A 24,000-nucleotide genomic window follows, 5' to 3' on the forward strand; every position below is an offset into this window, starting at 1 on the left:
ATGTCTGGTCTAATTACCCACTCTGCACACCTGCCTTACTCCACCCCTGTTGCAATCATCTCTGACCGGTTTCACCTGCTTCCACCTCCATATAAACAGTTGAGACCAGACATCAGTGCCAGGTCGTCTGTTTGAGTATGGGTGAGTCTCCTCCTGCAAGTTTCTGTTTATTGGTTTACTTTTGGATTTTTGACCCCTTGTCTCCAGTTATCTGAGCCATCCTGTTCCTGTCGGTTCCTGTCCTGCCTGCCCCGTTAGTCTGTTTATTTTGGTGCCGTCTTTTGGTTGTGAGGTCTTTTTTGGTTTTTGCCTCAGTCTTTGATTTTTGTTAATAAAGAACCTGATCTGAACCTCTGCTGGTCTGGCTGAATTCTGGGTCCGTTTCCTCTGATCATTACAGTACGACCTGGCCCATTTAGGATCCATCGCCAGACCAGCACGTTCACATTTTTTTGTAGCTTTTTCCCTGCTTTTTTTTCCCTCCAAGATGAGCCCGCTGCGACCCTGGAGCTCTCTCCCCTGCAGAGCTGGTGTGCAGGCGGCGTCATTTGAGGGTTCCAGGTTGGTGCTCTGCCCCTCCGGGTTTGGTCCAGGACGCCACCTCCAAGGGCGGAGCGCGGAGCCGTCCCGCCGCCGCAGACGTCGTCGAGCAGTTGGTCTGGTTGACGCCTCTGTTCCTGAGGGTCCGCCGCCAGCGGGCGACGTGGAGGTCCAGGAGGGTCCGCCGTCAGCTGGTGACGAGGAGGAATATCTGGTCCTGGAGAATGAAATAAGGACGTTTGCTCCCATAATCAAAAGTCTCAGGGAGGCTCTTCTCTGCCAATATTCAGTGGAGTTAGAGATTAAATTAGAAGAGCTTGAGGACCACTATAGAACAGCTCTTAGGCATTTCTATAGCCGACCCAAACCTGTTCCCGAGGGTCCGGCTGACGCCTCGGCTCCCGACTCTGTTCCCGAGGGTCCGGCTGACGCCTCGGCTCCCGACTCTGTTCCCGAGGGTCCGGCTGACGCCTCGGCTCCCAACTCTGTTCCCGAGGGTCCGGCTGACGCCTCGGCTCCCGACTCTGTTCCCGAGGGTCCGGCTGACGCCTCGGCTCCCGACTCTGTTCCCGAGGGTCCGGCTGACGCCTCGGCTCCACCCAAGCCCCGAGAGGGGGTCCGGGAGGACCCGCCTCCGCTCAAGCCCCGAGAGGGGGTCCGGGAGGACCAGCCCTCAATCTCAACTCCAGTGTCGGCTCCCCACAGCTCCAAAGCAGAGCCTCCAGTGCCTGCTCCCCGCAGTTTAAAGACTCAGCCTCCAGTGCCTGCTCCCCGCAGTTTAAAGACTCAGCCTCCAGTGCCAGCTCCCCGCAGTTTAAAGACTCAGCCTCCAGTGCCAGCTCCCCGCAGTTTAAAGACTCAGCCTCCAGTGCCAGCTCCCCGCAGTTTAAAGACTCAGCCTCCAGTGCCAGCTCCCCGCAGTTTAAAGACTCAGCCTCCAGTGCCTGCTCCCCGCAGTTTAAAGACTCAGCCTCCAGTGCCTGCTCCCCGCAGTTTAAAGACTCAGCCTCCAGTGCCAGCTTCTCGCAGCTTTAAAGCACTGTCATCCACAGCTGAGCCAGGCTCATCTTCTGCCGCCTGTAGCCAGGCCTCATCTTCTGCCGCCTGTAGCCAGGCCTCATCTTCTGCCGCCTGTAGCCAGGCCTCATCTTCTGCCGCCTGTAGCCAGGCCTCATCTTCTGCCGCCTGTAGCCAGGCCTCATCTTCAGCCGCCTGTAGCCAGGCCTCATCTTCAGCCGCCTGTAGCCAGGCCTCATCTTCAGCCGCCTGTAGCCAGGCCTCATCTTCAGCCGCCTGTAGCCAGGCCTCATCTTCAGCCGCCTGTAGCCAGGCCTCATCTTCAGCCGCCTGTAGCCAGGCCTCATCTTCAGCCGCCTGTAGCCAGGCCTCATCTTCAGCCGCCTGTAGCCAGGCCTCATCTTCAGCCGCCTGTAGCCAGGCCTCATCTTCAGCCGCCTGTAGCCAGGCCTCATCTTCAGCCGCCTGTAGCCAGGCCTCATCTTCAGCCGCCTGTAGCCAGGCCTCATCTTCAGCCGCCTGTAGCCAGGCCTCATCTTCAGCCGCCTGTAGCCAGGCCTCATCTTCAGCCGCCTGTAGCCAGACTCCTTTTCCAGCCGCCTGTAGCCAGACTCCTTTTCCAGCCGCCTGTAGCCAGACTCCTTTTCCAGCCGCCTGTAGCCAGACTCCTTTTCCAGCCGCCTGTAGCCAGGCTCCCTTTCCAGAAGCCTGTAGCCAGGCTCCCTTTCCAGAAGCCTGTAGCCAGGCTCCCTTTCCAGAAGCCTGTAGCCAGGCTCCCTTTCCAGAAGCCTGTAGCCAGGCTCCCTTTCCAGAAGCCTGTAGCCGGGCTCCCTTTCCAGAAGCCTGTAGCCGGGCTCCCTTTCCAGAAGCCTGTAGTCGGGCTCCCTTTCCAGAAGCCTGTAGTCGGGCTCCCTTTCCAGAAGCCTGTAGTCGGGCTCCCTTTCCAGAAGCCTGTAGTCGGGCTCCCTTTCCAGAAGCCTGTAGTCAGGCTCCCTTTCCAGAAGCCTGTAGTCAGGCTCCCTTTCCAGAAGCCTGTAGTCAGGCTCCCTTTCCAGAAGCCTGTAGTCAGGCTCCCTTTCCAGAAGCCTGTAGTCAGGCTCCCTTTCCAGAAGCCTGTAGTCAGGCTCCCTCCTTAACCCGTAGTCCGGCGCCGTCTCCAGACCTTAGCCCAGAGTTCTCTTTAGCTCTTAGCCCGGCGCCTCTTCTAGCCTGTGGCTCTGCGCCTCCCTTAGCCAGTAGTCTGGAGCCTTTCCTAGCCTTTAGTCTGGCACCATCCTTTGCTTTCTCTCTTTCCAGGAGTCGGGTTCTGAGAGTCCTGCTCTGCCACCGGTTTCCTGTCGTTTTACTCTGCCGGGGCCGTCGTCCGGGGCGACCGCCGGACATCCTGACCCGCCGGGGCCGTCGTCCGGGGCGACCGCCGGACGTCCTGACCCACCGGGGCCGTCGTCCGGGGCGACCGCCGGACATCCTGACCCGCCGGGGCCGTCGTCCGGGGCGACCGCCGGACATCCTGACCCGCCGGGGCCGTCGTCCGGGGCGACCGCCGGACATCCTGACCCGCCGGGGCCGTCGTCCGGGATGTCCGCCAGACATCCGGCCACTTTAGGACTCAGTTTCAGTTTCGATTCGCCCTTAGAGGGTTGTTTTGTGTTTTTAGTCTTGTGTTAGATATTATTTTCTTCTTCAGACTCTAGCCCTCCAGCCTTTAGCCCCCTCCACCCACCCGATTTGACTTAGGTTCTTGTTTTCTTTGGACTCCCGTAGACGTTGGAGGGCGTCTAGAATCCGCCCTTGAGGGGGGGGCTCTGTAATATTCTGGTTTCTGTTCGGGTTTTATTTTTGAGTCATTTTACTCTCCTGCTTTAGGTTCTCTGCTCTCTTTGAGTTTTTGTCCTGTCTGGGTTTTTATTTACTGTTAGGTTATCTGGTTTTGTCATCTGTTTTAGTCTAAGCTTTATTTTCTGTTTTTAGGTTTTTTCTTTAGAGTGATTTTGTTTCTTTGTAAGTTGTGTGTGTGTGTGTGTAGTTTGTTTCTGTCCTCTTGTCTTGTCAGCTTTTTAGATTTGTCTGTTCTTGTTTTGAGCCTCAGCACTGATGTCTGGTCTAATTACCCACTCTGCACACCTGCCTTACTCCACCCCTGTTGCAATCATCTCTGACCGGTTTCACCTGCTTCCACCTCCATATAAACAGTTGAGACCAGACATCAGTGCCAGGTCGTCTGTTTGAGTATGGGTGAGTCTCCTCCTGCAAGTTTCTGTTTATTGGTTTACTTTTGGATTTTTGACCCCTTGTCTCCAGTTATCTGAGCCATCCTGTTCCTGTCGGTTCCTGTCCTGCCTGCCCCGTTAGTCTGTTTATTTTGGTGCCGTCTTTTGGTTGTGAGGTCTTTTTTGGTTTTTGCCTCAGTCTTTGATTTTTGTTAATAAAGAACCTGATCTGAACCTCTGCTGGTCTGGCTGAATTCTGGGTCCGTTTCCTCTGATCATTACACTAGTGGCTCATGTTACTCTCAGCTACCTTTATAGTTTTACTGCTATAGGCTTAGGCTACTGGAGTATATCAGGATCTAATTTTCTCACTCTATTGAGTTCTACTGTTCTTCAATTATGCATTATGTGTTGTCATTTCTGCTTTAACTTTCTGTTCTCTCTCTTTTCTCTTTATAGTAGGTACACCTGGTCTGGCGTTCTGTTAACTGTGACATCATCCAGAGAAGACGGCTCACCCGCTACTACCATCTAATGTAGAACAGATTACTAGATCAATGTGTGCTTCTGTGCTTTTTGTTTCTCTTGTTGTGTCTCTGTTCTGTCTTCTGTAACCCCAGTCGGTCGAGGCAGATGACCGTTCATACTGAGCCCGGTTCTGCCGGAGGTTTTTCCTTCCCGTTAATGGGTGGTTTTTCTTCCCACTGTCGCTTCATGCTTGCTCAGTATGAGGGATTGCAGCAAAGCCATGTACAATGCAGATGACTCTTCCTGTGGCTCTACGCTTCCCCAGGAGTGAATGCTGCTTGTCGGGACTTTGATGCAATCAACTGGTTTCCTTATATAGGACATTTTTGACCAATCTGTATAATCTGACCCAATCTGTATAATATGATTGAACTTGACTTTGTAAAGTGCCTTGAGATGACATGTTTCATGATTTGGCGCTATATAAATAAAATTGAATTGAATTGGTGCATAGGAACTAAATGCTGCTTCTCCATGTTTGATTCTGGTTCTGATTCTTTGGGTAGTTGGAATATATTTAAGTTAGTTTAGAACCAAAATTTGTAATTAATTTTTATATTTGAAAATGTTTAGATTACGTTGTTAATTGTTAGACTCTCCCATTAATTTGAGTAATTAAGAACACACCGGGTGCTTGGTGCAGAGCTATCGTTTGGTAAATGTCTGGTGTGGACGGGAGGTTTTGTAAATGATTTTTTGATCACTTTTAGAGCTTCAAACAGCAAATTGAGATTATTTTTCATTTTCAACAAAGTTGTAAGACATTTTTCAGTCATTATTTTGTCTATATTTTTTCAAGAAATAAATCCCATATTTCTACAAATCAATGAAGTCAGAAGTGCGTGCAAATCAAACCACCTGTTACCACCCACGGCCTATGTTGGAATTTTGGCTTTTTGGAACATGGAAGGCTGCGACATTTAAATATAATGGGCGTTTGTTAAATAGGGACTTTAACCCTGTCTACACTGTTCTCGTATTAATGGGACTCTAACCCAAATAAAGAAATTCCCTTCTGTTCATGTATTAATCGGACTACAACCCGTATAACAAAATTCCCTTACTGGTCTATTGATCTTCTTGGTCTGGTCGGATCCTGTCAATCCGTTGTTGGCAGAAGGAGTTGACCTAGAACACTGGCCTGGCAGAGAATATACTTCCCAGGACTTTGTGTCAGGTCCCTGTTGGACTTTGACCAACGGTGGTTTTCAGCGCATTGTTGTGCAATTATACACTGTTTAAAGTTATTTAATGTTTCATAAATAACTCTCTGTCAAGTGTTGTCTGATGATGATCAGCTCTTAAGCTGATATCAGGACAATGGTTGAAAGGGATGAATTCGAGCATTAGCGATCTTTTAACAGCAAAACCTGCACACACATAGAATAAAAGGAGTGACAACTTCTTTTCAAGTTCAAGAATTTAATAACAGAAATAAAATGAACATCCAGAGAACATCACTATGTAATGCTGTTTACCTGAATTAACACAATATTTCGATTAAGAAATCTTCTCTACTAGGCTAGTGAAACTTAACTAAACTACCAAGCCAAATGAAGATAAAAAGAAGCTAAGCTAAGGAACTATGCCTAAGTCAAACAAAACATTATTTGTTGAAATGATATTCTGAGGACCGTTTTGTCCTGTAAAATCATTTAATTCAGAATCGCTTGCCTTTGTTTATGCGATTTTACCTCCGGCCGCTAGGGGTCGCTACAGCGATCGTCGCTAACAATGGGTTAAAATCTATAGCTATCAAAATTATCTTGAAAACCGGCATTAATATACCATATTGATGCAGGAATAAGGCTCATAACACCATCAGAGGATGGCGGGGCAGAACAGTTACGCTTTATGCTTTAAACAAACTCCTTTTGAAAATGTCCGAAACCGGATGTTAGCAAGGCTAATAGCATGTTTGGCTAGCGCGACCTACCGGTTAGCCCTTTGTTCTAAACACCACGGTTTACAAACATTTCCTAATAAACCTTTTTAACTTCACCCTCAGACCGCTGCCCAAACCTCTGTCCTTTGTTTCGTGTCAGTCTTGTCCAGTTTTGGCCATTCACGGGAGGAGCGTTGAAGGAGGGAAGTTGTTGACTAGCGCTAGCCGGCTAGCGCTTGGCTCTTGGCAGGCTAGCGTTAGCCTTGCAGCAGCATGTGGCTAACGGCGTGGTCTGGGTTGGAGGTCTGGTCCTCCAGGCAGACTCTGACCCCAGTTGCAGTCACAATTTAAGCAGATCTCTCCTCGGCATGGGGACGTTGCTTCTGTGCCGGCTTTTCAGCTCTGCGTTGCCTGGAACCAGCTCCGTCTGTGGTGCGCTGAGAAAGCAGAACAAAGCTGGCATAGACGGATTCCTTCACTTCGGCATCTGTTTTAAGCAGAAGTGAGAGACTTATCTTTGAATCGGCTGGCAGTTTCTCCCTATGCCAGGGAGGAACTGAATTTCAGAAAGGCTCATCCTCACTCAGATCGCGGCCTCTTCCAGGCCCCATCGATGGTTCCCGGAGGCCTTCAGTCACATGGCTCCCCCCTCTCCTTGAGTGCTGGTCCTCAGAGGGTATGGAGATGTGTGTCTCAGCAGCTTGGAGTCAGGAGAAGAGACAAAGAGAAGAGAAGTTCTTTGTCTGTGGGAGAAAGGTTTTATCTCAGCAGGAGTGGTCACAGCTGACCTCCTGCTGGGAAAAAGGGCCGTCCAAGCCTTGGGGGTCTCATGTTACGGGCAGAGTGGAATTCCTTTGTGACCCTCTTCCACTGTTCAGAATCCAATTCGAGATCAATTATTTTGATGATCCTGGCGGTAATATCGCAACAGCATCGTCGACCCTCGCTCAGCAGTTGGGTATGTTGGTATCCCGGTCACGGCACCAAGAATGTCAGGATAATGCTCCCGACCTCGCAATAAAGATCAGACAGAACACACATTATTAGGTACATCACTTTGCAAAGGGGAGAGAGCGTTCAAGAATCGGACAGCACACGAGAAATGCTGAATTCTGCTGAACTCCAAAGTCTCACCCTCTGCAGCTTCCTTTTATTGCTTTGACAAGCACAGGTGTGGTTAAATAGTCATGAATTTTACAACATGGCGATGTATCTGACACAACCAGATGTGTGAGTAAGGTGAGGTAAATTCCGGTCTGACAGGACCAAAATATTCCAGTCAGAAGGTGCAATTGCTAAGTAAGTTTCAGTCCATGCTGTAAGGCAGAAAAACCTGTTTCCCAGTCAGGTTATGCAATACTTCCAAAGCAGTTCAATATGGTTTACAACAAATGATAATAAAAGTAATCCAAAATCCTTAACAGGAGTTCATTCAGCAGTCTAGATGTATCGCGGTGATTCCCAGCTGTGGAGCCCAGTGCTCTTGGCATGGCTATGCTTCATACTGTACTTTCTCCAGAAATGAAATTTTTATCAGCCCTCTCTCCACTTCTTTAGCTTTAAAAACAGTGGGGTCTTGTGAATGGTTAGGATGGAAAGATAAAGAAACATCTCCCACAATCCCTCAAGACAACTGCCACCAGGATTACCCCACCTTCACATCCTCCAGATAAGATCTTTTAATTTCTCCTTCAGTGATCTGAAATGCACTCTTCTTACATATACTTACATTTTATTATTTTAAAGTATGAAAATATGTTCTTGGAAAACCTCAACAAAACCAAAACATATCTAAAAAGTTTTAAAATATTTTTTAATGTGTTAATATTTAACAAACAGTTTCTTGTAACAAGGAGATAACAGGTTAAATTTGCAGCTCTGCACCTTTTTCAAAAGGAAGTAATTGAAATTGATAACCCTCCCTCTTCTTCTTGCTCTCCAACATACCTTGAAGCTGGGTGGAGCTAACATCTGCTGAAGCTGAAAGCTGATTGGCTGCAGCTTCTCTGCTCTGTCATGTCATCAGGTCAGAGCTCAAACCTCTTTCTGTTCTCAGGAAGTGAAACGCACACAGAGTCACTGGGACTGAGAGGAGAAATGGAGCAGAACCAGCTGTACCAAGAAACCTTCTCCTGTTCGATCTGTCTGGATCTACTGAAGGATCCAGTGACTACTTCCTGTGGACACAGCTACTGCATGAAGTGTATTAAAGCACACTGGGATGAAGAGGATCAGAGAGGAATCCACAGCTGCCCCGAGTGCAGGGAGTCCTTCACACCGAGGCCCGCTCTGAAGAAAAACACCATGTTAGCAGTTTTAGTGGAGCAGCTGAAGAAGACTGGACTCCAAGCTGCTCCTGCTGATCACTGCTATGCTGGACCTGAAGATGTGGCCTGTGATGTCTGCACTGGAAGAAAACTGAAAGCCATCAAGTCCTGTTTAGCCTGTCTGGCCTCTTACTGTGAGAAACACCTTCAGCCTCATTATGATTCAGCTCCATTTAAGAAACACAAGCTGGTGGAGCCCTCCAAGAACCTCCAGGAGAACATCTGCTCTCGTCATGATGAGGTGATGAAGATGTTCTGCCGTACTGATCAGAAGTGTATCTGTTATCTCTGCCCTGAAGATGAACATAAAGGCCACGACACAGTCTCAACTGCAGCAGAAAGGACGGAGAGGCAGAGAGAGCTGGAGGTGAGACGAGAAAACATCCAGCAGAGAATCCAGGACAGAGAAAAAGATGTGAAACTGCTTCAACAGGAGCTGGAGGCCATCAACCGCTCTGCTGATAAAACAGTGGAGTACAGTGAGAAGATCTTCAATGAGCTGATCAGTCTCATCCAGAAAAGAAGCTCTGAGGTGAAGGAGCAGATCAGATCCCAGCAGGAAACCGAAGGGAGTCGAGTCAAAGAGCTTCAGGAGAAGCTGGAGCAGGAGATCACTGAGCTGAAGAGGAAAGACGCTGAGCTGAAGCAGCTCTCACACACAGAGGATCACAACCAGTTTCTCAACAACTACCCCTCACTGTCAGCACTCAGTGAGTCTACACACTCATTCAGCATCAAGATCCGTCCTTTGAGCTACTTTGAGGATGTGACAGCGGCTGTGTCAGAGCTCAGAGATATACTACAGGACATCCTGAGAGACGCATGGACAAACATCTCACTGAGACACACTGAGGTGGATGTTTCACTGTCAGAACCAGAACCAAAGAGCAGAGCTGGATTCTTGAGATATTTGTACAAAATCACACTGGATCCAAACACAGCAAACAATGAACTGGTACTATCAGAGGGGAACAGGAAGGTGACATGGATGAATGAACCTCAGTCTTATTCTAGACACCCAGACAGATTCACTGATTGTCTTCAGGTTCTGAGTAGAGACAGTCTGACTGGACGTTGTTACTGGGAGGTGGAGCGGAGAGGGGTAGTTTATGTAGCAGTTGCATACAAGAATATCAGCAGAGCAGGAATAGGGGAGGAATGTGAATTTGGGCACAATGACAAATCATGGGCATTAATTTGTTACGAAAACAGTTATAATTTTGGCCACAACAGCATTTGGACCTCCGTCTCAGGTCCAGTTTCCTCCAGAGTAGGAGTGTACCTGGATCACAGAGCAGGTATTCTGTCCTTCTACAGTGTCTCTGAAACCATGACTCTCCTCCACAGAGTCCAGACCACGTTCACTCAGCCGCTACATGCTGGAGTTTGGGTTGGAGGTTCTGCTGAGTTTTTTTAACTTAAATAATATCCATTGACGGTTCAGTGAGTCTGTTTCAGATTTTTACATCTCCAGTAGATTTTTTTTCCGTTGATCATCATTGTTTTATGTCTAAACTGCAGAGAACTCAAGTCATAGATTGTCAGAACTGTTTTTTCTTGATACCTGATGTGACTCTTTCTTTATATACTTTGTTTTTGAGAGAGAGGTTATACTGGAAGATTACAAACAAGAAACAATACAGATGCTGAGATATCTAATGATATAAACCTCCTATGATGATAGGATGTCACCTTTTACCATAAGGTATGTATCCCTGGCCCCAGTATTTGTGGTCCTGTCTGTGTATATCCTGCCATTAGATTTAGGTAGCTGTAAAGGTTTGGATAGGTGATGACTAAAGCAAGCAGAATAATGTGGGCACTATGTTTGAGTTTAGAAGCCAATCTGTCTAAATAGTATGTTATGCATGTGTTAAATTGTGTTTTATGTATGTGTTAAAAGGAAAATGTTTTTGGCATAAAGCTCTGATAAATATTTTGTCTTACCACTACAAATTTTATAAAGTCAGAATCCTTGTTGAATTTGCATTTTCAGATCAGGCACATGATTAAAATTAAAAACTAAGGAAAAATTAAGGAGGCTACCTAACAAGTCACCACATATTTTCAACAAATCCATCAGCCAAGTGATTCCAGATTCGGGTTTTTTCAAACTAACCAACATGTTAGACATATCTTGTACTCTTATTCTTATCCCCTGCGTCCTGTCATGTGGCTTAGGCAAGGAGCTTTATACAGAAATCAAATAATTGTTGACTAACTGGACACTAAATTCTGCATCCTCATTGTAGCTGTACAGATTCCCATTAACTTTAATTCTTGTAATTAGACATGTATATAATGTTTGTTTTTTAACAAAATGAACAACAGTTAAATGGTCTCAACTTATATAGTGCTTTTCCAGTCATGCTGTGTACACTAGAGCCACATTCACTGAATCCCTCTCACTAACGCACACACATTCATACACCGAGATGCAGCTTGCTAGGCAATTTGGGGTTAATTGCCTTGCCCAGGGGCACATCAACATATGGCAAGGGGAAACTAGAATCAAACTTCCACAACCTTTTGATTGCCAGACAACTACTCAACCTAACAAGCCACAGTCACCCCAGTTGGTGTCACACCCAAAACAAAGATGTTTTGGGTTTATACAGTATCAAATTTAATTCACCAGGTAAAATGTTGACTTCTGAATCTAGTTATAAAGGTCATTGTTAATTTACAATTTAGATCTTAATCAACATTACATTATTCTTTTTTAACAACTATGGATTTAACACCTCTTGTCAGACTAAACAGTTAATTTTAGAAATTTCTGAACCTAGTGCCTATATCAGATCTTGTGCTAGATGGATCGAAGATGGTAAAAACAATACATCTTATTTCTGCCAGATCCTATTTTGAATACCAAGGGAGTTTTTACCTTCTACAGCCATCTTTACTCCTCATTCTACTCCAATGATAATACCACATCCTTTTTTAATAGCATCAATTATCTTATTTCTCGCACTGATAATGAGTTGCCAGATTTGCATGATGCTGATATTATTTTAATGAGCTAGACATAGCTGTCGAACATTTGTCTTCCAAATCTCCTGGTTGTGATAGTCTTACGTCTAATTTTTATAAACACTTGTGGAAACACCTGAAAGTACCCTTTTTTATTAAGATCAAATAAACAATAACTTGGCATTTCCTCTAACTATGAAGCAAGACGTGAGAATAATAATCCCTGAACCCTGCAAAGATTCCAAAATTCTTGATAATCTTTGACCTTACTATGCACCAAGTACATAAAATCTAACCCTTGTGTAAACCAACAGACTGAAGAAAATTTTGCACAAAATAATCAATGATTCCCAGTCAGGTTTCATTAAAAATAAATCCTTTTACCAACAATATTTGCTTAGTATTTGATCTTCTAGAGTACAACTATTTTATAAAAGATGATAGTCATCTTGATTTTTACAAAGCTTTTGATTCCATTGAACATCCATTTCTATTAAATTGCTTAAAACTATTTGGCTTTGGCTCTAAATTCAGACTTATTATGGAATCTCTTTGTAAAGATCTAAACAGTTCTCTCTCTTTACCAGGTGGTATATCTGCTCGATTCACTATTGAACGCAGGGTGAAGCAAGGTTGCTCAATCTCCCCTTTTCTTAGCAGTAGAAATCCTTTAATTATAAATAAGAAACTCCAACATTACTCCATTAGGTGCTCTTGGAATGCCATTACTCACTAGCCGGATTAGCTAATTACACAACTATCTTTATGAAGCATTTAACAGGAGTCCTGAAGATTTTACATTTAATTTGTATTTTTTCAGTGCCTCAGGTGTACTGCATACCTATCAAATCCACTGTGATATATTTTGGAAATAGAGTACTGTATACTGTAAGAGGAAATGAGAATATTTTGAAGATAGAAAACTGCAATTCTAAACTTAACTTTTGGCTATTGCGTGATATTAGTTTACTAGGTAGAATGTTTGACAAAAACATTTCAAAATGCATTTACCCTGCCCAGTCATTGGCCTTTTCAAAACAGCCATTAAAAATGATCAAGTGAATTTTGATTATATATGGAGAGGAAAAACACATTAAAAAGTATTATTAATCAAAAAATATGTGAAAGAAGGCCTGCAAACTATGGACTTTGAAGTTATGAACGACACCCTTGAAAGTAACAGGTGAAATCCTTCTTGAGCGCCAATGACCTCTGGTGTCATATTCCCAGGGAAGTTTTCAGGAGTTTAGGTGTTATTGAGTTCTTAATTGAATGTGACTTCAGGATTCAAAGACTTCCTATCAAATTCTCTCTTTTCCACCAACAAGTGCTTTTATATTGAAAATTTTACCCCTCGTAATACTCCAATATGGAATAATAGATATTTTACTGTCAGAAACAGTACTGTCAGAAACGCCTTCTGCTGTTACATTGATTGATTGGATAAAGGCATCTGGTCTTCATTACACCTTGTTGATACTACAGGCCACATCCTGTCATACAATGATTTCTGTCTTAAATACGGTAATTTTAGCTATATCAAAACATTTAGACTCGTTACCAAAGCTATTTCTGTTTTAATTTTATGCTTGATTAGAGGATTTTTATCTTCCCCCAGCTCCTCCACTCCCATCTGTCCTCATCTCCCATTAATCCTAATTGGTGGCTGTGATTTCCAGGGATCCTATATTCCAAATAAAAACCCTCTGAAACTTGTTTAGTCATATTTCTTATCCCTTGCAGACTCACAAAAACTCAGTCTTACGATTCTCTCCCCAAGACACAGTACAAAATCTACGTACGCAATGCTTAAAAACTACTTCTTGTTGAACGTTATTCTAAAAATTGGGAATTTTTTTTACACAATCAGAATCAGAAATCAGAAATACTTTAATAATCCCACAGGAAAATTACTGTTTCAGTACAACCACCGTCACAAACATTTCAGGGGGAGAGGATTTACTTAGGCCATGCTACCAAAGACACCACTTACTGGTGCCCACAGGGCGCTGCCGTTACTCTGTGGAAAGATAGGGGCCACAATAGGGGGAGGAAAAAACACATATTTCAAACTTTATCCTAATACAGAATACCATTTGAGATATCAAAAACCTTGGCATGAGAAGCACAAATAAGACGAGACACATAAAAGCAGAAAGGTAAACATTGGAGACTAGTCGCATGTAAGTTCATATGTTGTTTAGGGCATCAGTTACGTGTGTCTGTTTGGGTGAAAGTGTATATATTTCCGTGAACACTCTCCAGAGGCCATTGTCCTTGATGTTATCAGCCGGCCAACAGTTCAGTAAGCATCCACAGATGTCAGCAGGGGAGGAGGGGCAGAGAAGAGTTCTGAGCTACGCCATAACAATCCGGGAGTAGAGATAGGGAAGGCATAATCCAATACTTTATTTGTTATAAGGACAAGCTGCCTGACTTTCCCGTCAGCTTTAAGTCTTTGCTGGCTCCAAATGGCAAATTTAATATTCCAAATTAGTTTGGCTTTTCTGCGTTTCACATCCAGATTTTATCCCATCTCCCCTTGAGTTCAACCACCGAAGCCAGTCTGTATACCAGCACATCCAGCTTTTACAACATCCGGGGCTATTCGTTCATCGACTTAGTGATTGCGTCATAAGCAGCCGGTAGACTGATCAAGGCCAAATGGCTACCGACATCCGTTGTATTTGCTGATACATCAAAAATCCACCAAAACCAATAAGTAGAAATCCAGGTATCATGCATCCAAACATGTATACGTCTCCACATCCAGGACTGACAACGTCAAAAGACGCACCATGTTCCATCCTCGAATATAGAGTGTATGCCATGAGATGAGTCAAATCGGGACAGGACGGGTCCCCCTTTCGCTGCATACCCGTCAAAAAACCTAATCAATAGGATTGCAAGACCAGCTGACCAGATCCATGGTTTTCAGAGTTCAGTGATATGAAGAAAGTCTCAGAAAGACAAGACACAGCAGTAGAAGCAAGAGAGGGGGGAGGGTGGGTGAAGAGCTGGAGAGGAGAGAAAAAACACGACCGACCTCCAAGAGAAACAGAACAGAAGTACAAGTCCAAGTTTTAAGAAATTGATTCCCATATGTTGTTTTTTTCAACAAGTTCCTATGCTTTGTTAACGCCCTTAAAGTAATGCAAAATGCCAAGGCTAAGAAACTTCTCAATATTATCAATGATTATATTATCTTGTAGCTGTGTAACTTAGTTAATTTTAGTAATCTTTTAGTCTTTGTTTTTGTTTTACTTATCCTCTTGTTGACCTCTGTCTTATTTTTGTTTTAGTGTCTTACTGTTTTGTTTTGTTTTTGCTCTACCTTCCTACAGCATCTGTGCCTGTAAGTATTTTATGGATAATTCATATGTACAAATGCCTTTTTGTATGTACAACACTGCTCAGTTAAATATATTGATCCCCTGACCCCACCCATGTCTATGATTGTCTATATTGATCGTTATTTTCATTTCATCCAATGTTGTATTTTTCAGAGTCGTCATACACAAATGAATGTATTATCTATATGTTTTAAAGTCCCTTAAAATGGCAGAAAAGGATAATGCTTCTATGACATCTTTGTCTGACGGTAAGAAGCAAGATGCATTGGTTTGTAAAAAACTAGTTACCGATGTTATGTCCTTTTTAAGTAGTTGACTTATACTTTACAACTGTTGTACTATTATTACTTCTATTACTTCTTAAAAAATATTTATTATAAGGAATATAACAAAAACAACATTAAATATAAGGTAGTGTTCCCACGAAGCTGCACTCATGCCTAATCACGCGTCTGGATTCAGCTTGCACATCAAATCTATGCAGTTCAGTAAATAAAATAATAATAATTGTATTAATAATAAACTAACTTACTTTGTACCATTTTGCAATTCTGGTAGACAGTGTTCCACAATCCCTCTCTGTGTTCGCCAGGTGCTGATTGGGGTGCACCACAGATTGATGAGTGGGGCAGATGCCTTTATAGTTGGGCAAGTGACGATGTGTATCTTTGTTACTCCTGCTGCAAATCAGCTGTTTGTGTGGCTGTGTTTTTGGGATTTGCTTATGTGAGATTGTAAGTACCATTTTTCAATCATTCATTTCAATTCAATTTAATTTTATTTATATAGCGCCAAATCATGAAACATGTAATCTCAAGGCACTTTACAAAGTCAAGTTCAATCATATTATACAGATTGGGTCAGATTATACAGATTGGTCAAAAATGTCCTATATAAGGAAACCAGTTGATTGCATCAAAGTCCCGACAAGCAGCATTCACTCCTGGGGAAGTGTAGAGCCACAGGAAGAGTTGTCTGCATTGTACATGGCTCTGCTGCAATCCCTCATACCGAGCAAGCATGAAGCAACAGTGGGAAGAAAAACTCCCCATTAACGGGAAGGAAAACCTCCAGCAGAACCGGGCTCAGTATGAACGGTCATCTGCCTCGACCGACTGGAGGTTACAGAAGACAGAGCAGAGACACAACAAGAGAGACAAAAAAGCACAGAAGCACACATTGATCCAGTAATCTGTTCTACATTAGATGGTAGTAGCGGGTGAGCCGTCTTCTCTGGATGAGAATTAAATTAAACTGAAAAGTACAGAAAGATACAGTTTTTAAATTGAATACATGCAATCAGTGTTAACAAAACCTCACAATAAGCAATAAATATTTTGATTTACAAAGCTCAGCAGAACCAAGAACCCAAAGTCCTGCATGTAGCGGCTGAGTGAACGTGGTCTGGACTCTGTGGAGGAGAGTCATGGTTTCAGAGACGCTGTAGAAGGACAGAATACCTGCTCTGTGATCCAGGTACACTCCTATTCTGGAGGAAACTGGATCTGAGATGGGGTCCAGATGCTGTTGTGACCAAATCTGTTTTGGAAACAATCTAATGCCCAAGATTTGCTATTATATCCAAGCCTACATTCATCTGCACTTCCTAATCTGCTGATATTCTTGTATGTGACTGCTACAAAAATTTCCCTTCTCCACTTCACCTCCCAGTAACAACATTCAGTGAGACTCTATCTACTGATAACCTGAAGACAATCAGTGAATCTGTCTGGGTTTCTAAAATAAGACTGAGGTCGTTTCATCTTTGCCACCTGGAGCTCTCTCTGCCTCTCCGTCCTTTCTGCTGCAGCTGAGACTATGTCATGGCCTTTATGTTCATCCATTAAACAGAGACTACAGATACACTTCTGATCAGTACGACAGAAGATCTTCATCACCTGATCATGACGAAAGCAGATGTTCTCCTGGAGGTTCTTGGAGGGCTCCACCAGCTTGTGTTTCTTAAATGGAGCTGAATCATAATGAGGCTGAAGGTGTTTCTCACAGTAAGATACCAGACAGGCTAAACAGGACTTGATGGCTTTCAGTTTTCTTCCAGTGCAGACATCACAGGCCACATCTTCAGGTCCAGCATAGCATTGATCAGCAGGAGCAGGTTGGAGTCCAGTCTTCTTCAGCTGCTCCACTAAAGCTGCTAACATGGTGTTTTTCCTCAGAGCAGGCCTTGGTGTGAAGGACTCCCTGCACTCAGGGCAGCTGTGGATTCCTCTCTGATCCTCTTCATCCCAGTGAGTTTTAATACACTTCATGCAGTAGCTGTGTCCACAGGAAGTAGTCACTGGATCCTTCAGTAGATCCAGACAGATCGAACAGGAGAAGGTTTCTTGGTACAGCTGGTTCTGCTCCATTTCTCCTCTCAGTCACAGTTACTGTGTGCGTTTCACTTCCTGAGAACAGAAAGAGATTTGAGCTCTGATCTGATGACATGTCAGAGCAGAGAGGCTGCAGCCAATCAAATTGCAGCTTGAGCAGATGTTGTCTCCACCCAGCTTCAAGGTGTGTTGGACAGCAGAAAGAAGAGGGAGGGTTATTAAGTTTTTACAGCCTTCAGAATAAGGAGCAGAGCTGTAAATCTAACCTTTGACCTCCTCCTCCTATTTACTGAATCTAAAGAGTTCTCTGCTCCATATTTTGAGGATTTTAATAAAATGTTTTGCTTTATTTGAGGTTTTCCAAAAGCTATTTTCAGACATTAAAATAGTAAAATGTAAGTTTGTGTAAAGAGAGCGTGTTCTTGAAAACCGAAGGAGGAAAGAAAAGATCTTATCTGCTTCAGCATCACACGAGAGACTCTTCATAATTTCAGACTTTGAACAACAACCCATCAGCAGGTTAAAACGAACCGTGCTTGCGTATCCGGAAGCTAATAGCATTATGCTAGTGGGAGCTATGCCTGTTAGCTCACACTAGCTTTAAAAACATCCATTAAGTAAACCATTTAACTTTCCCTTTTCAACTCTGCCAAACCTGTCTATGCCTATGTTGTAGTTCGGTTCACTTTGGCCATCTAGTTGAAAGCAGTTGAAGCAAGCAGGGTGAGTGCTGTTTGTCTGACCAGCTATAGGCAGCTATGTGGCTAGCCAAAACGTGGCTGTTAGAACCTTCATGCGGGTCTCAGGCCTGTGAAGAGGGGGTCTCGGCATGGGATCTCTGCACTCCTGCTTGATAGTAGCTCAGCTTCCATATCAGTTTTCTTCTGCACAGCTTGGAGAGACTACCACTGATTTGATTATGATGTTAGTTTCACAGAAAACAGACTTTACCCAGCCTAGCCGACCCTGCAGATGCTTGTGTTGTGCAATTATACACTGTTAAAAGTTATTTAATCTTTCATAAATAACTCTCTGCCTGTAAAGTATTGTCTGGTGATGATCAGCTCTTAAGCTGATATCAAGACAACGGTTGAAAGGGATGAATTCGAGCACTAGCGATCTTTTAACAGCAAAACCTGCACACACATAGAATAAAAGGAGTGACAACTTCTTTTCAAGTTCAAGAATTTAATAACAGAAATAAAATGAACATCCAGAGAACATCACTATGTAATGCTGTTTACCTGAATTAACACAATATTTCGATTAAGAAATCTTCTCTACTAGGCTAGTGAAACTTAACTAAACTACCAAGCCAAATGAAGATAAAAAGAAGCTAAGCTAAGGAACTATTTACATGCAGAACAAACAAAAAGACAAAACAAAAGTGGTTGATCATAATCAGAATACTTCAGTGAATCCTGGTTCACTGCAGATCTGATTAACAAAAACATGGAATGGAGTTAAAACATTTGCCATGTATTTCAATCCATTCACAATGCAAAGCCCAAGTTGAACAAAACATTATTTGTTAAAATAATGTTCTGAGGACCGGTTTGTCCTGTAAAATTATTTAAACCCTTACGACCGAGTTTGTTAATGCGATTCTCCCTCCGGGCGTCTGGGGTCGCTGTGGCAACTCGGTGGCTAAGAGGTTACAACATAAAGTTGCCGAAATTGCCTTGAAAACCGGCATCAATATACCATATTGATGCGGGAATAAGGCTTATAACACCATCGGAGGATGGCGGGGCAGAACAGTTACGCTTTATGCTTTAAAACAAACTCTTTGAAATGTCCGAGACCGGATGTTAGCAAGGCTAATAGGATGTTTGGCTAGCGCAAGCTACCGGTTAGCCCTTTTGTTCTAAACACCACGGTTTACAAACATTTCCCAATAAACCTTTTACTTCACCCTCAGCCCGCTGCCCAAACCTCTGTCCTTTGTTTCGTGTCAGTTCGGTCCAGTTTTGGCCATTCACGGGGAAGCGTTGAAGGTGGGAAGTTGTTGGCTAGCGCTAGCGGGCTAGCGCTCGGTTCTTGGAAGGCTAGCGTTAGCCTTGCAGCAGCATGTGGCTAACGGCGTGGTTGGGTCGGAGGCCTGGTGTGAGCACGTTCTCTTAACCGGCTGCAGTTCGATGAGCAGGGGTTTTCCTCAGCATCCACCCTTCAGCTCCATTGGTGTTCACTTCCCTGTACAGGCTGAGGAAAAATACACAGAGCTGTTTCAGATGCAGGAATTTTTTTCCTGCATCTGATTGTGAAGTTAGGACTGCAACTTAGCTCTGTATTTGCCCGGACATGTTGTTTGTCCGGATTCAGTCAGGTCCTCTGCTGAAGCAGGCAGTCGAATCTAGCAGACCCTGGATCAAGTGTTGTTGGCCCAGGCAATCTTTCAGATGTTCCAGCAGATGAGGCCATATGGCCCCATGGTTCAGGCCCTCTCCCTTGTCCTGGAGAGGTGGTCTGTATAAGAGTGCTGAAGTGGTTTGGGCTCTTTGTCTGTGCTGTGTCTTATCTGTTAGGAGAGCTCACAGCTGACCTCCTGCTGGGAGAAAGGGCCGTCCAAGCCCTGAGAGTCTCGTGTTACGGGCAGAGTGGAATTCCTTTGTGACCCTTCCACTGTTCAGAATTCATTCTGAGATCAATTATTTGGATGATCCTGGCGGTAATATCACAACACTTGGAAGCTTGTCTACCCAGCGTCTCTCTTCTAGAGTCCACAGGCAAAGAGGAACAAGTCTGGTGTAGCCTGGCTTAATGGCAACTGCACCCTGCTGAGGAGGGCAATTCCTTGGTGCCTGTAGAAGTCTCAATTTTCTCTGCTTACAACTCAGTCTGATTTTTTTCCTCATTGCTTTAAGGCACAACATCCCACTCAAATATGATAATGGAGATCTGATTATCCATTTTCAGATTTGCCAAAGGTACATCTGCCATGATCTGGAAGAGCAAAAATTCACTGGGTTTCTGTGGATGAGAAGACAATTCATTCAAAGTTCAACTCCATCAGAATCTTGTCCCTGGGAGGGAATGAGGCATGTTTGGCAGAGAACAGATCCCAACTGTAAAGAATTAATTATAGTTTGAAGGTTTCTCTGGCAGGATTGAGGCAGGCCTGGCAGATGACTGACCCTAATTAAAATATATAAACATACAAACAAATTAAAAGCCAAAATTTCTAAACACCATCGTAAACCTGTTGTTTAACTGTCGTTTTTCTATGTCTCAAAACAATAAGAAAGGGTTAAAACAGAATAAACCATGTTAGAAATTATTTTCAACCTTATCATACGCTGGGGCACGATCAGTTTTGGGGTTACTTTTGTATTCGATCAGCTCTCTGTTTAATTTTGTTAAACACGCAACAAACTCCGTGAGAACATCTCTGCAGCTACTTTCAAATTTTTACTTTGTGATCGTTTGTTGGGAATGTCTCCACCTTTTACCAATGTTACCTTTTGGTTTTGCGTTGTGATAAGGTTGAGTTTTATCTGGCTGCTTAGGTTTTGGCGGCAGCCTGTCTCTGGAAGAAGAGCTTTGGTGAAAACATGAACATTTCTGGCTGTTGTTTGCCAGATAAGCTTTAGTTCCTCACTAGATGAGAAGGGAAGGTCAAAAAGACAATATTCGACTTCCTGTAGATAATCATGAATGTTTGAATCCTGATTATCTGGGTCAAAATGTTCTATATCCCAAGAAAGGAACTCAAGTTGGAAAATACAGATACAGTAATTATGAGCTGGACCTGGACTACCTGGGAAATCAAGTTGGTTATGTTTATGAACTGATGGCAGCATTTTAACTAACCTTTAATGATGAAAGGAAAAATGTTCCTGATCTAAGTGAGAGTTTTTCAAGGTGTGAACTCTGACATGTGGTGGTGGGTTAGATATGTGTGGACCACCTGAGTGACATTCCTGGCCCTTTGGGGGCAGCGCAGAGTAAGGACAGGTGGTGGTATGAGTCAGGTGTGATGGCTGCTCATCCCTCCAATATGAACCACCTATGTCTGCAGAGTTATTTACCTGGTACTCAGGGTGGTGCAAGGCTCCACTGTGGACAATCTGACTTTCGGCACCCCCCATGAAGTCTGTGGAAGTACTTTCTGTAAACTCAAAGTTTAGAAGCTCTATTCTAAATTTTGGCAAGACTGACTCTGTTCTAAGTGCTGCGTTAGAAACTGCTGAGCTGTTGTGTGATTCTAGCTCATGCAATGAGTGAAAATGATGGGGTTGATCGTGTGAGGATTTTGTCTGGAGGGTGGGGGACTTACTTCTCTGGTGCGATGCAGCCTCGCTGACAGCAGTTTTGAGCTCGTCTGTTTCAGCTTCAGCTTCATCCATCCTCACCACGGCTTTGAGAGCTAAAGTTTGGCAGCACTCACTCTCTGCTGGGTTCTCTGATAGTTTGGGTACAACTGAGAATTATTTTTAATCTTGTTGTGGCTTATGCTGATATAACAATGCAAGCTGTCCCACAACCTCTTGAATCTGAGTCCTTTTAGTCGGATTTCCAATTAAATTAATTCGTTCCTTAATCTTTTCATGACATGCAGCAAGGTTAAAACTATTTAAATTACTCCACTTATCTGCAGATACGCTGATGAGGTCAGAAACGGCAACCTTCTGCCTAACTATGTCTGCTTGGTCCATCACAGGTGTAGCTTCATATGTGAGAAGTTGTGGCTCCATCTTGCTAACACAAAACAACAAGCACAAGTTATGACAAAACTTTTGAAACAACACAAGAACCAGTCTGTGCATGCCTAGCTATGCATTTATGTTTTAATACACATTTTGGAAATATTTGTGTAGAAACAGGTGCGCAATTTGACAGTTCAACATGCGGCTTATAACAACACTATTCTTTCAGTGTTAAGATGCTAAACCTTTAGAAATTACTAGCTCTGTATCGCCTGCTGGACCTTGCTGTTAGGATATCAGTGAGGTCAAGTGGAACCAACTGTTTATCCCAGAACTGCATGGCACACTTAGATAGCACCGACCCAAAGATTGGCACATATCTATCATATACCACCCCGGAGGTGACACAGTTTTCTCTACTGATGACACAGTTAGGAAGCGTACAGCCCTTGTATGGGTGTGTACCTAGATACCTATATAATGTTTGTGTGATGAGCAATCGGGGCTTCTTGCCGATCAAGAGCCCATCAGCGCTGGTGTAACTGTTTCTCTGTCTTTAGTAGATAAAATATAAGTAAAAGCATACTTGTCTGTTTTGTGCATCCTACATTCAAGGTAATAATTAAGTGGGGGTCGCCTGAAGGGTAAAAAGAGCTGGGTCCACCTAGGGTGTGTCACCGCGGACGGGAAGCGGTGAAGTCTTAACATTGCTTTAAGAATTACTAGTGTTTTTGCGCAATGCTTAACCTTTTAAGGATTTTCTAGCATTTTACGCTTATGCTCCTCACTTTTCTATAATGGGAAGATAGCAATTTTAGCTTCATGAGCACCTCCCCTCTCTGCACAAATAGGGTGGCGCCTCAGATTAACTTGGAGTTAAATCTGGAATCAAATATGTGCTACACAGCAAAAAAAAAAAAGATCTTAAAATGTGTTATTAGACAAATATGCAGAGGATCTTAGGTTAGATATTTGAGTATCTTCACTCAAATATCTTCACTCAGCGGACGGCTGCCACAGTGTATTGTTGGTGCGCTGTTTTTTGCTTTGTTTTACTTTTTACCTCTGGTTTTTGCAATGATACCCAGAGCTCTTTTTTTTATTTATTTATTTATTTATTTTTTTTACCGAGAGCTCTTTCACCCGAGAAGAGCTCATGAACATCAGGGCTACATCACCAGAGGATTTATTATTGCTTCTGTATATATATCCATTTTATTCAATACAATTTTATTGTAGTTTTATTTTTGTCTGCACCATCAACACCAAGTCAAATTCCTTGTAAGTGCAAACCTACTTGGCGATTAAACCTGATTCTGATTCTGATATCTATCTCCTCTGGACTGGAAATTAATTTTGAAAATGCATAACTGTGGAATTTTCATTTAGGAATTGTGGTTTATGCAAGCACGAGGACAAGTCAAATCATATGGACTCTGATGTGCAACAAAATTTTGTTCAGACAGTAAGATTAGCTTTACAGTTAAATCAACCATCAGACTACTGGTTACACCTAATAACTTGATTCAAGCATTTGAATTTATGCTTTTTGAAGTACAGTTGATCATCACTAGCTGAGAAAATTTTAAAGTTTCCTTTTTTTTTTCTTCAAAATTATAAAATTGTCACATGTGATATTCTTATGTGTGCAGCAAAAGCTGTGTTTACGAACACCCACCCAGGGATGCCAATTGTGCTATTACAAATGAGGTTTGGAGGTGTACTTTCTCGCCTAAAACGTCTTACAACTACTTTTTCTTATAAATTACGGGTATAAAATCGATAGGTTTGTAAACTAGTCATCCCCTTACTGTTCCTCACTCCTCATTGTGGCGGACAGTTTTACCTTGCAGCACACAACCCTGCCCATTGAGCAAAGCCCCGGGCTTTTTAAAAAGTCCTACACCAAGAGCAGGGTTTTTTTCTGTAAAAGTAAAGTGAAATCACCCAAGTGGAAACGCTAGGAGGGCTGTAGATGTCTAATGGAAAAGGGCCTATAGTTACTCTGGTTGCTGTGTCCAGCCTTTCTGATCTTGAAACTTTCTGCTGCAGCTTCTCAGAGCACAACAGACCAGCAGCGACTGTAAGCGCCAGGAGACGGAAGCTCCCTCCATCCAGGCAGCATCCGCCTCCCACCTCAACCTTAACTTCCCTCTGCCGGGAGGGAAAGGCCCCTCCTGCTTAGTCA

The 24,000-nt window shown here is 43.6% G+C and overlaps 1 protein-coding gene and 1 pseudogene across 1 annotated transcript; one reads left to right on the forward strand and one right to left on the reverse strand.

The window, feature by feature from the left end:
- The first annotated feature begins 8,273 nt into the window (after positions 1-8,273).
- Positions 8,274-9,933, forward strand: LOC118557199 (annotated as a pseudogene).
- Positions 9,934-13,443: 3,510 nt separating this feature from the next.
- On the reverse strand, positions 13,444-17,206 carry LOC118557045 (E3 ubiquitin/ISG15 ligase TRIM25-like). Its single transcript, XM_036125935.1, has 2 exons — positions 16,606-17,206; positions 13,444-13,500 (listed from the first exon to the last, which is right to left on the reverse strand). Exons 1-2 carry the CDS (start codon positions 17,200-17,202, stop codon positions 13,444-13,446), a joined length of 654 nt encoding a protein of 217 aa, XP_035981828.1. The 5' UTR covers positions 17,203-17,206.
- Positions 17,207-24,000: the final 6,794 nt, after the last annotated feature.

This window comes from Fundulus heteroclitus, chromosome 22 (genome assembly GCF_011125445.2).
Source record: "Fundulus heteroclitus isolate FHET01 chromosome 22, MU-UCD_Fhet_4.1, whole genome shotgun sequence".
Taxonomy (NCBI): Eukaryota; Metazoa; Chordata; class Actinopteri; order Cyprinodontiformes; family Fundulidae; genus Fundulus; species Fundulus heteroclitus.

Coding starts and splice junctions, on each gene's coding strand:
- LOC118557045 (XM_036125935.1), bottom strand. CDS start 17,202: ATGGAGCAGAACCAGCTGTACCAAGAAACCTTCTCCTGTTCGATCTGT. Junction 13,501..16,605: donor AGAGGCAGAGAGAGCTCCAG/GTGGCAAAGATG, acceptor ATCTTTCCACAG/AGTAACGGCAGCGCCCTGTG.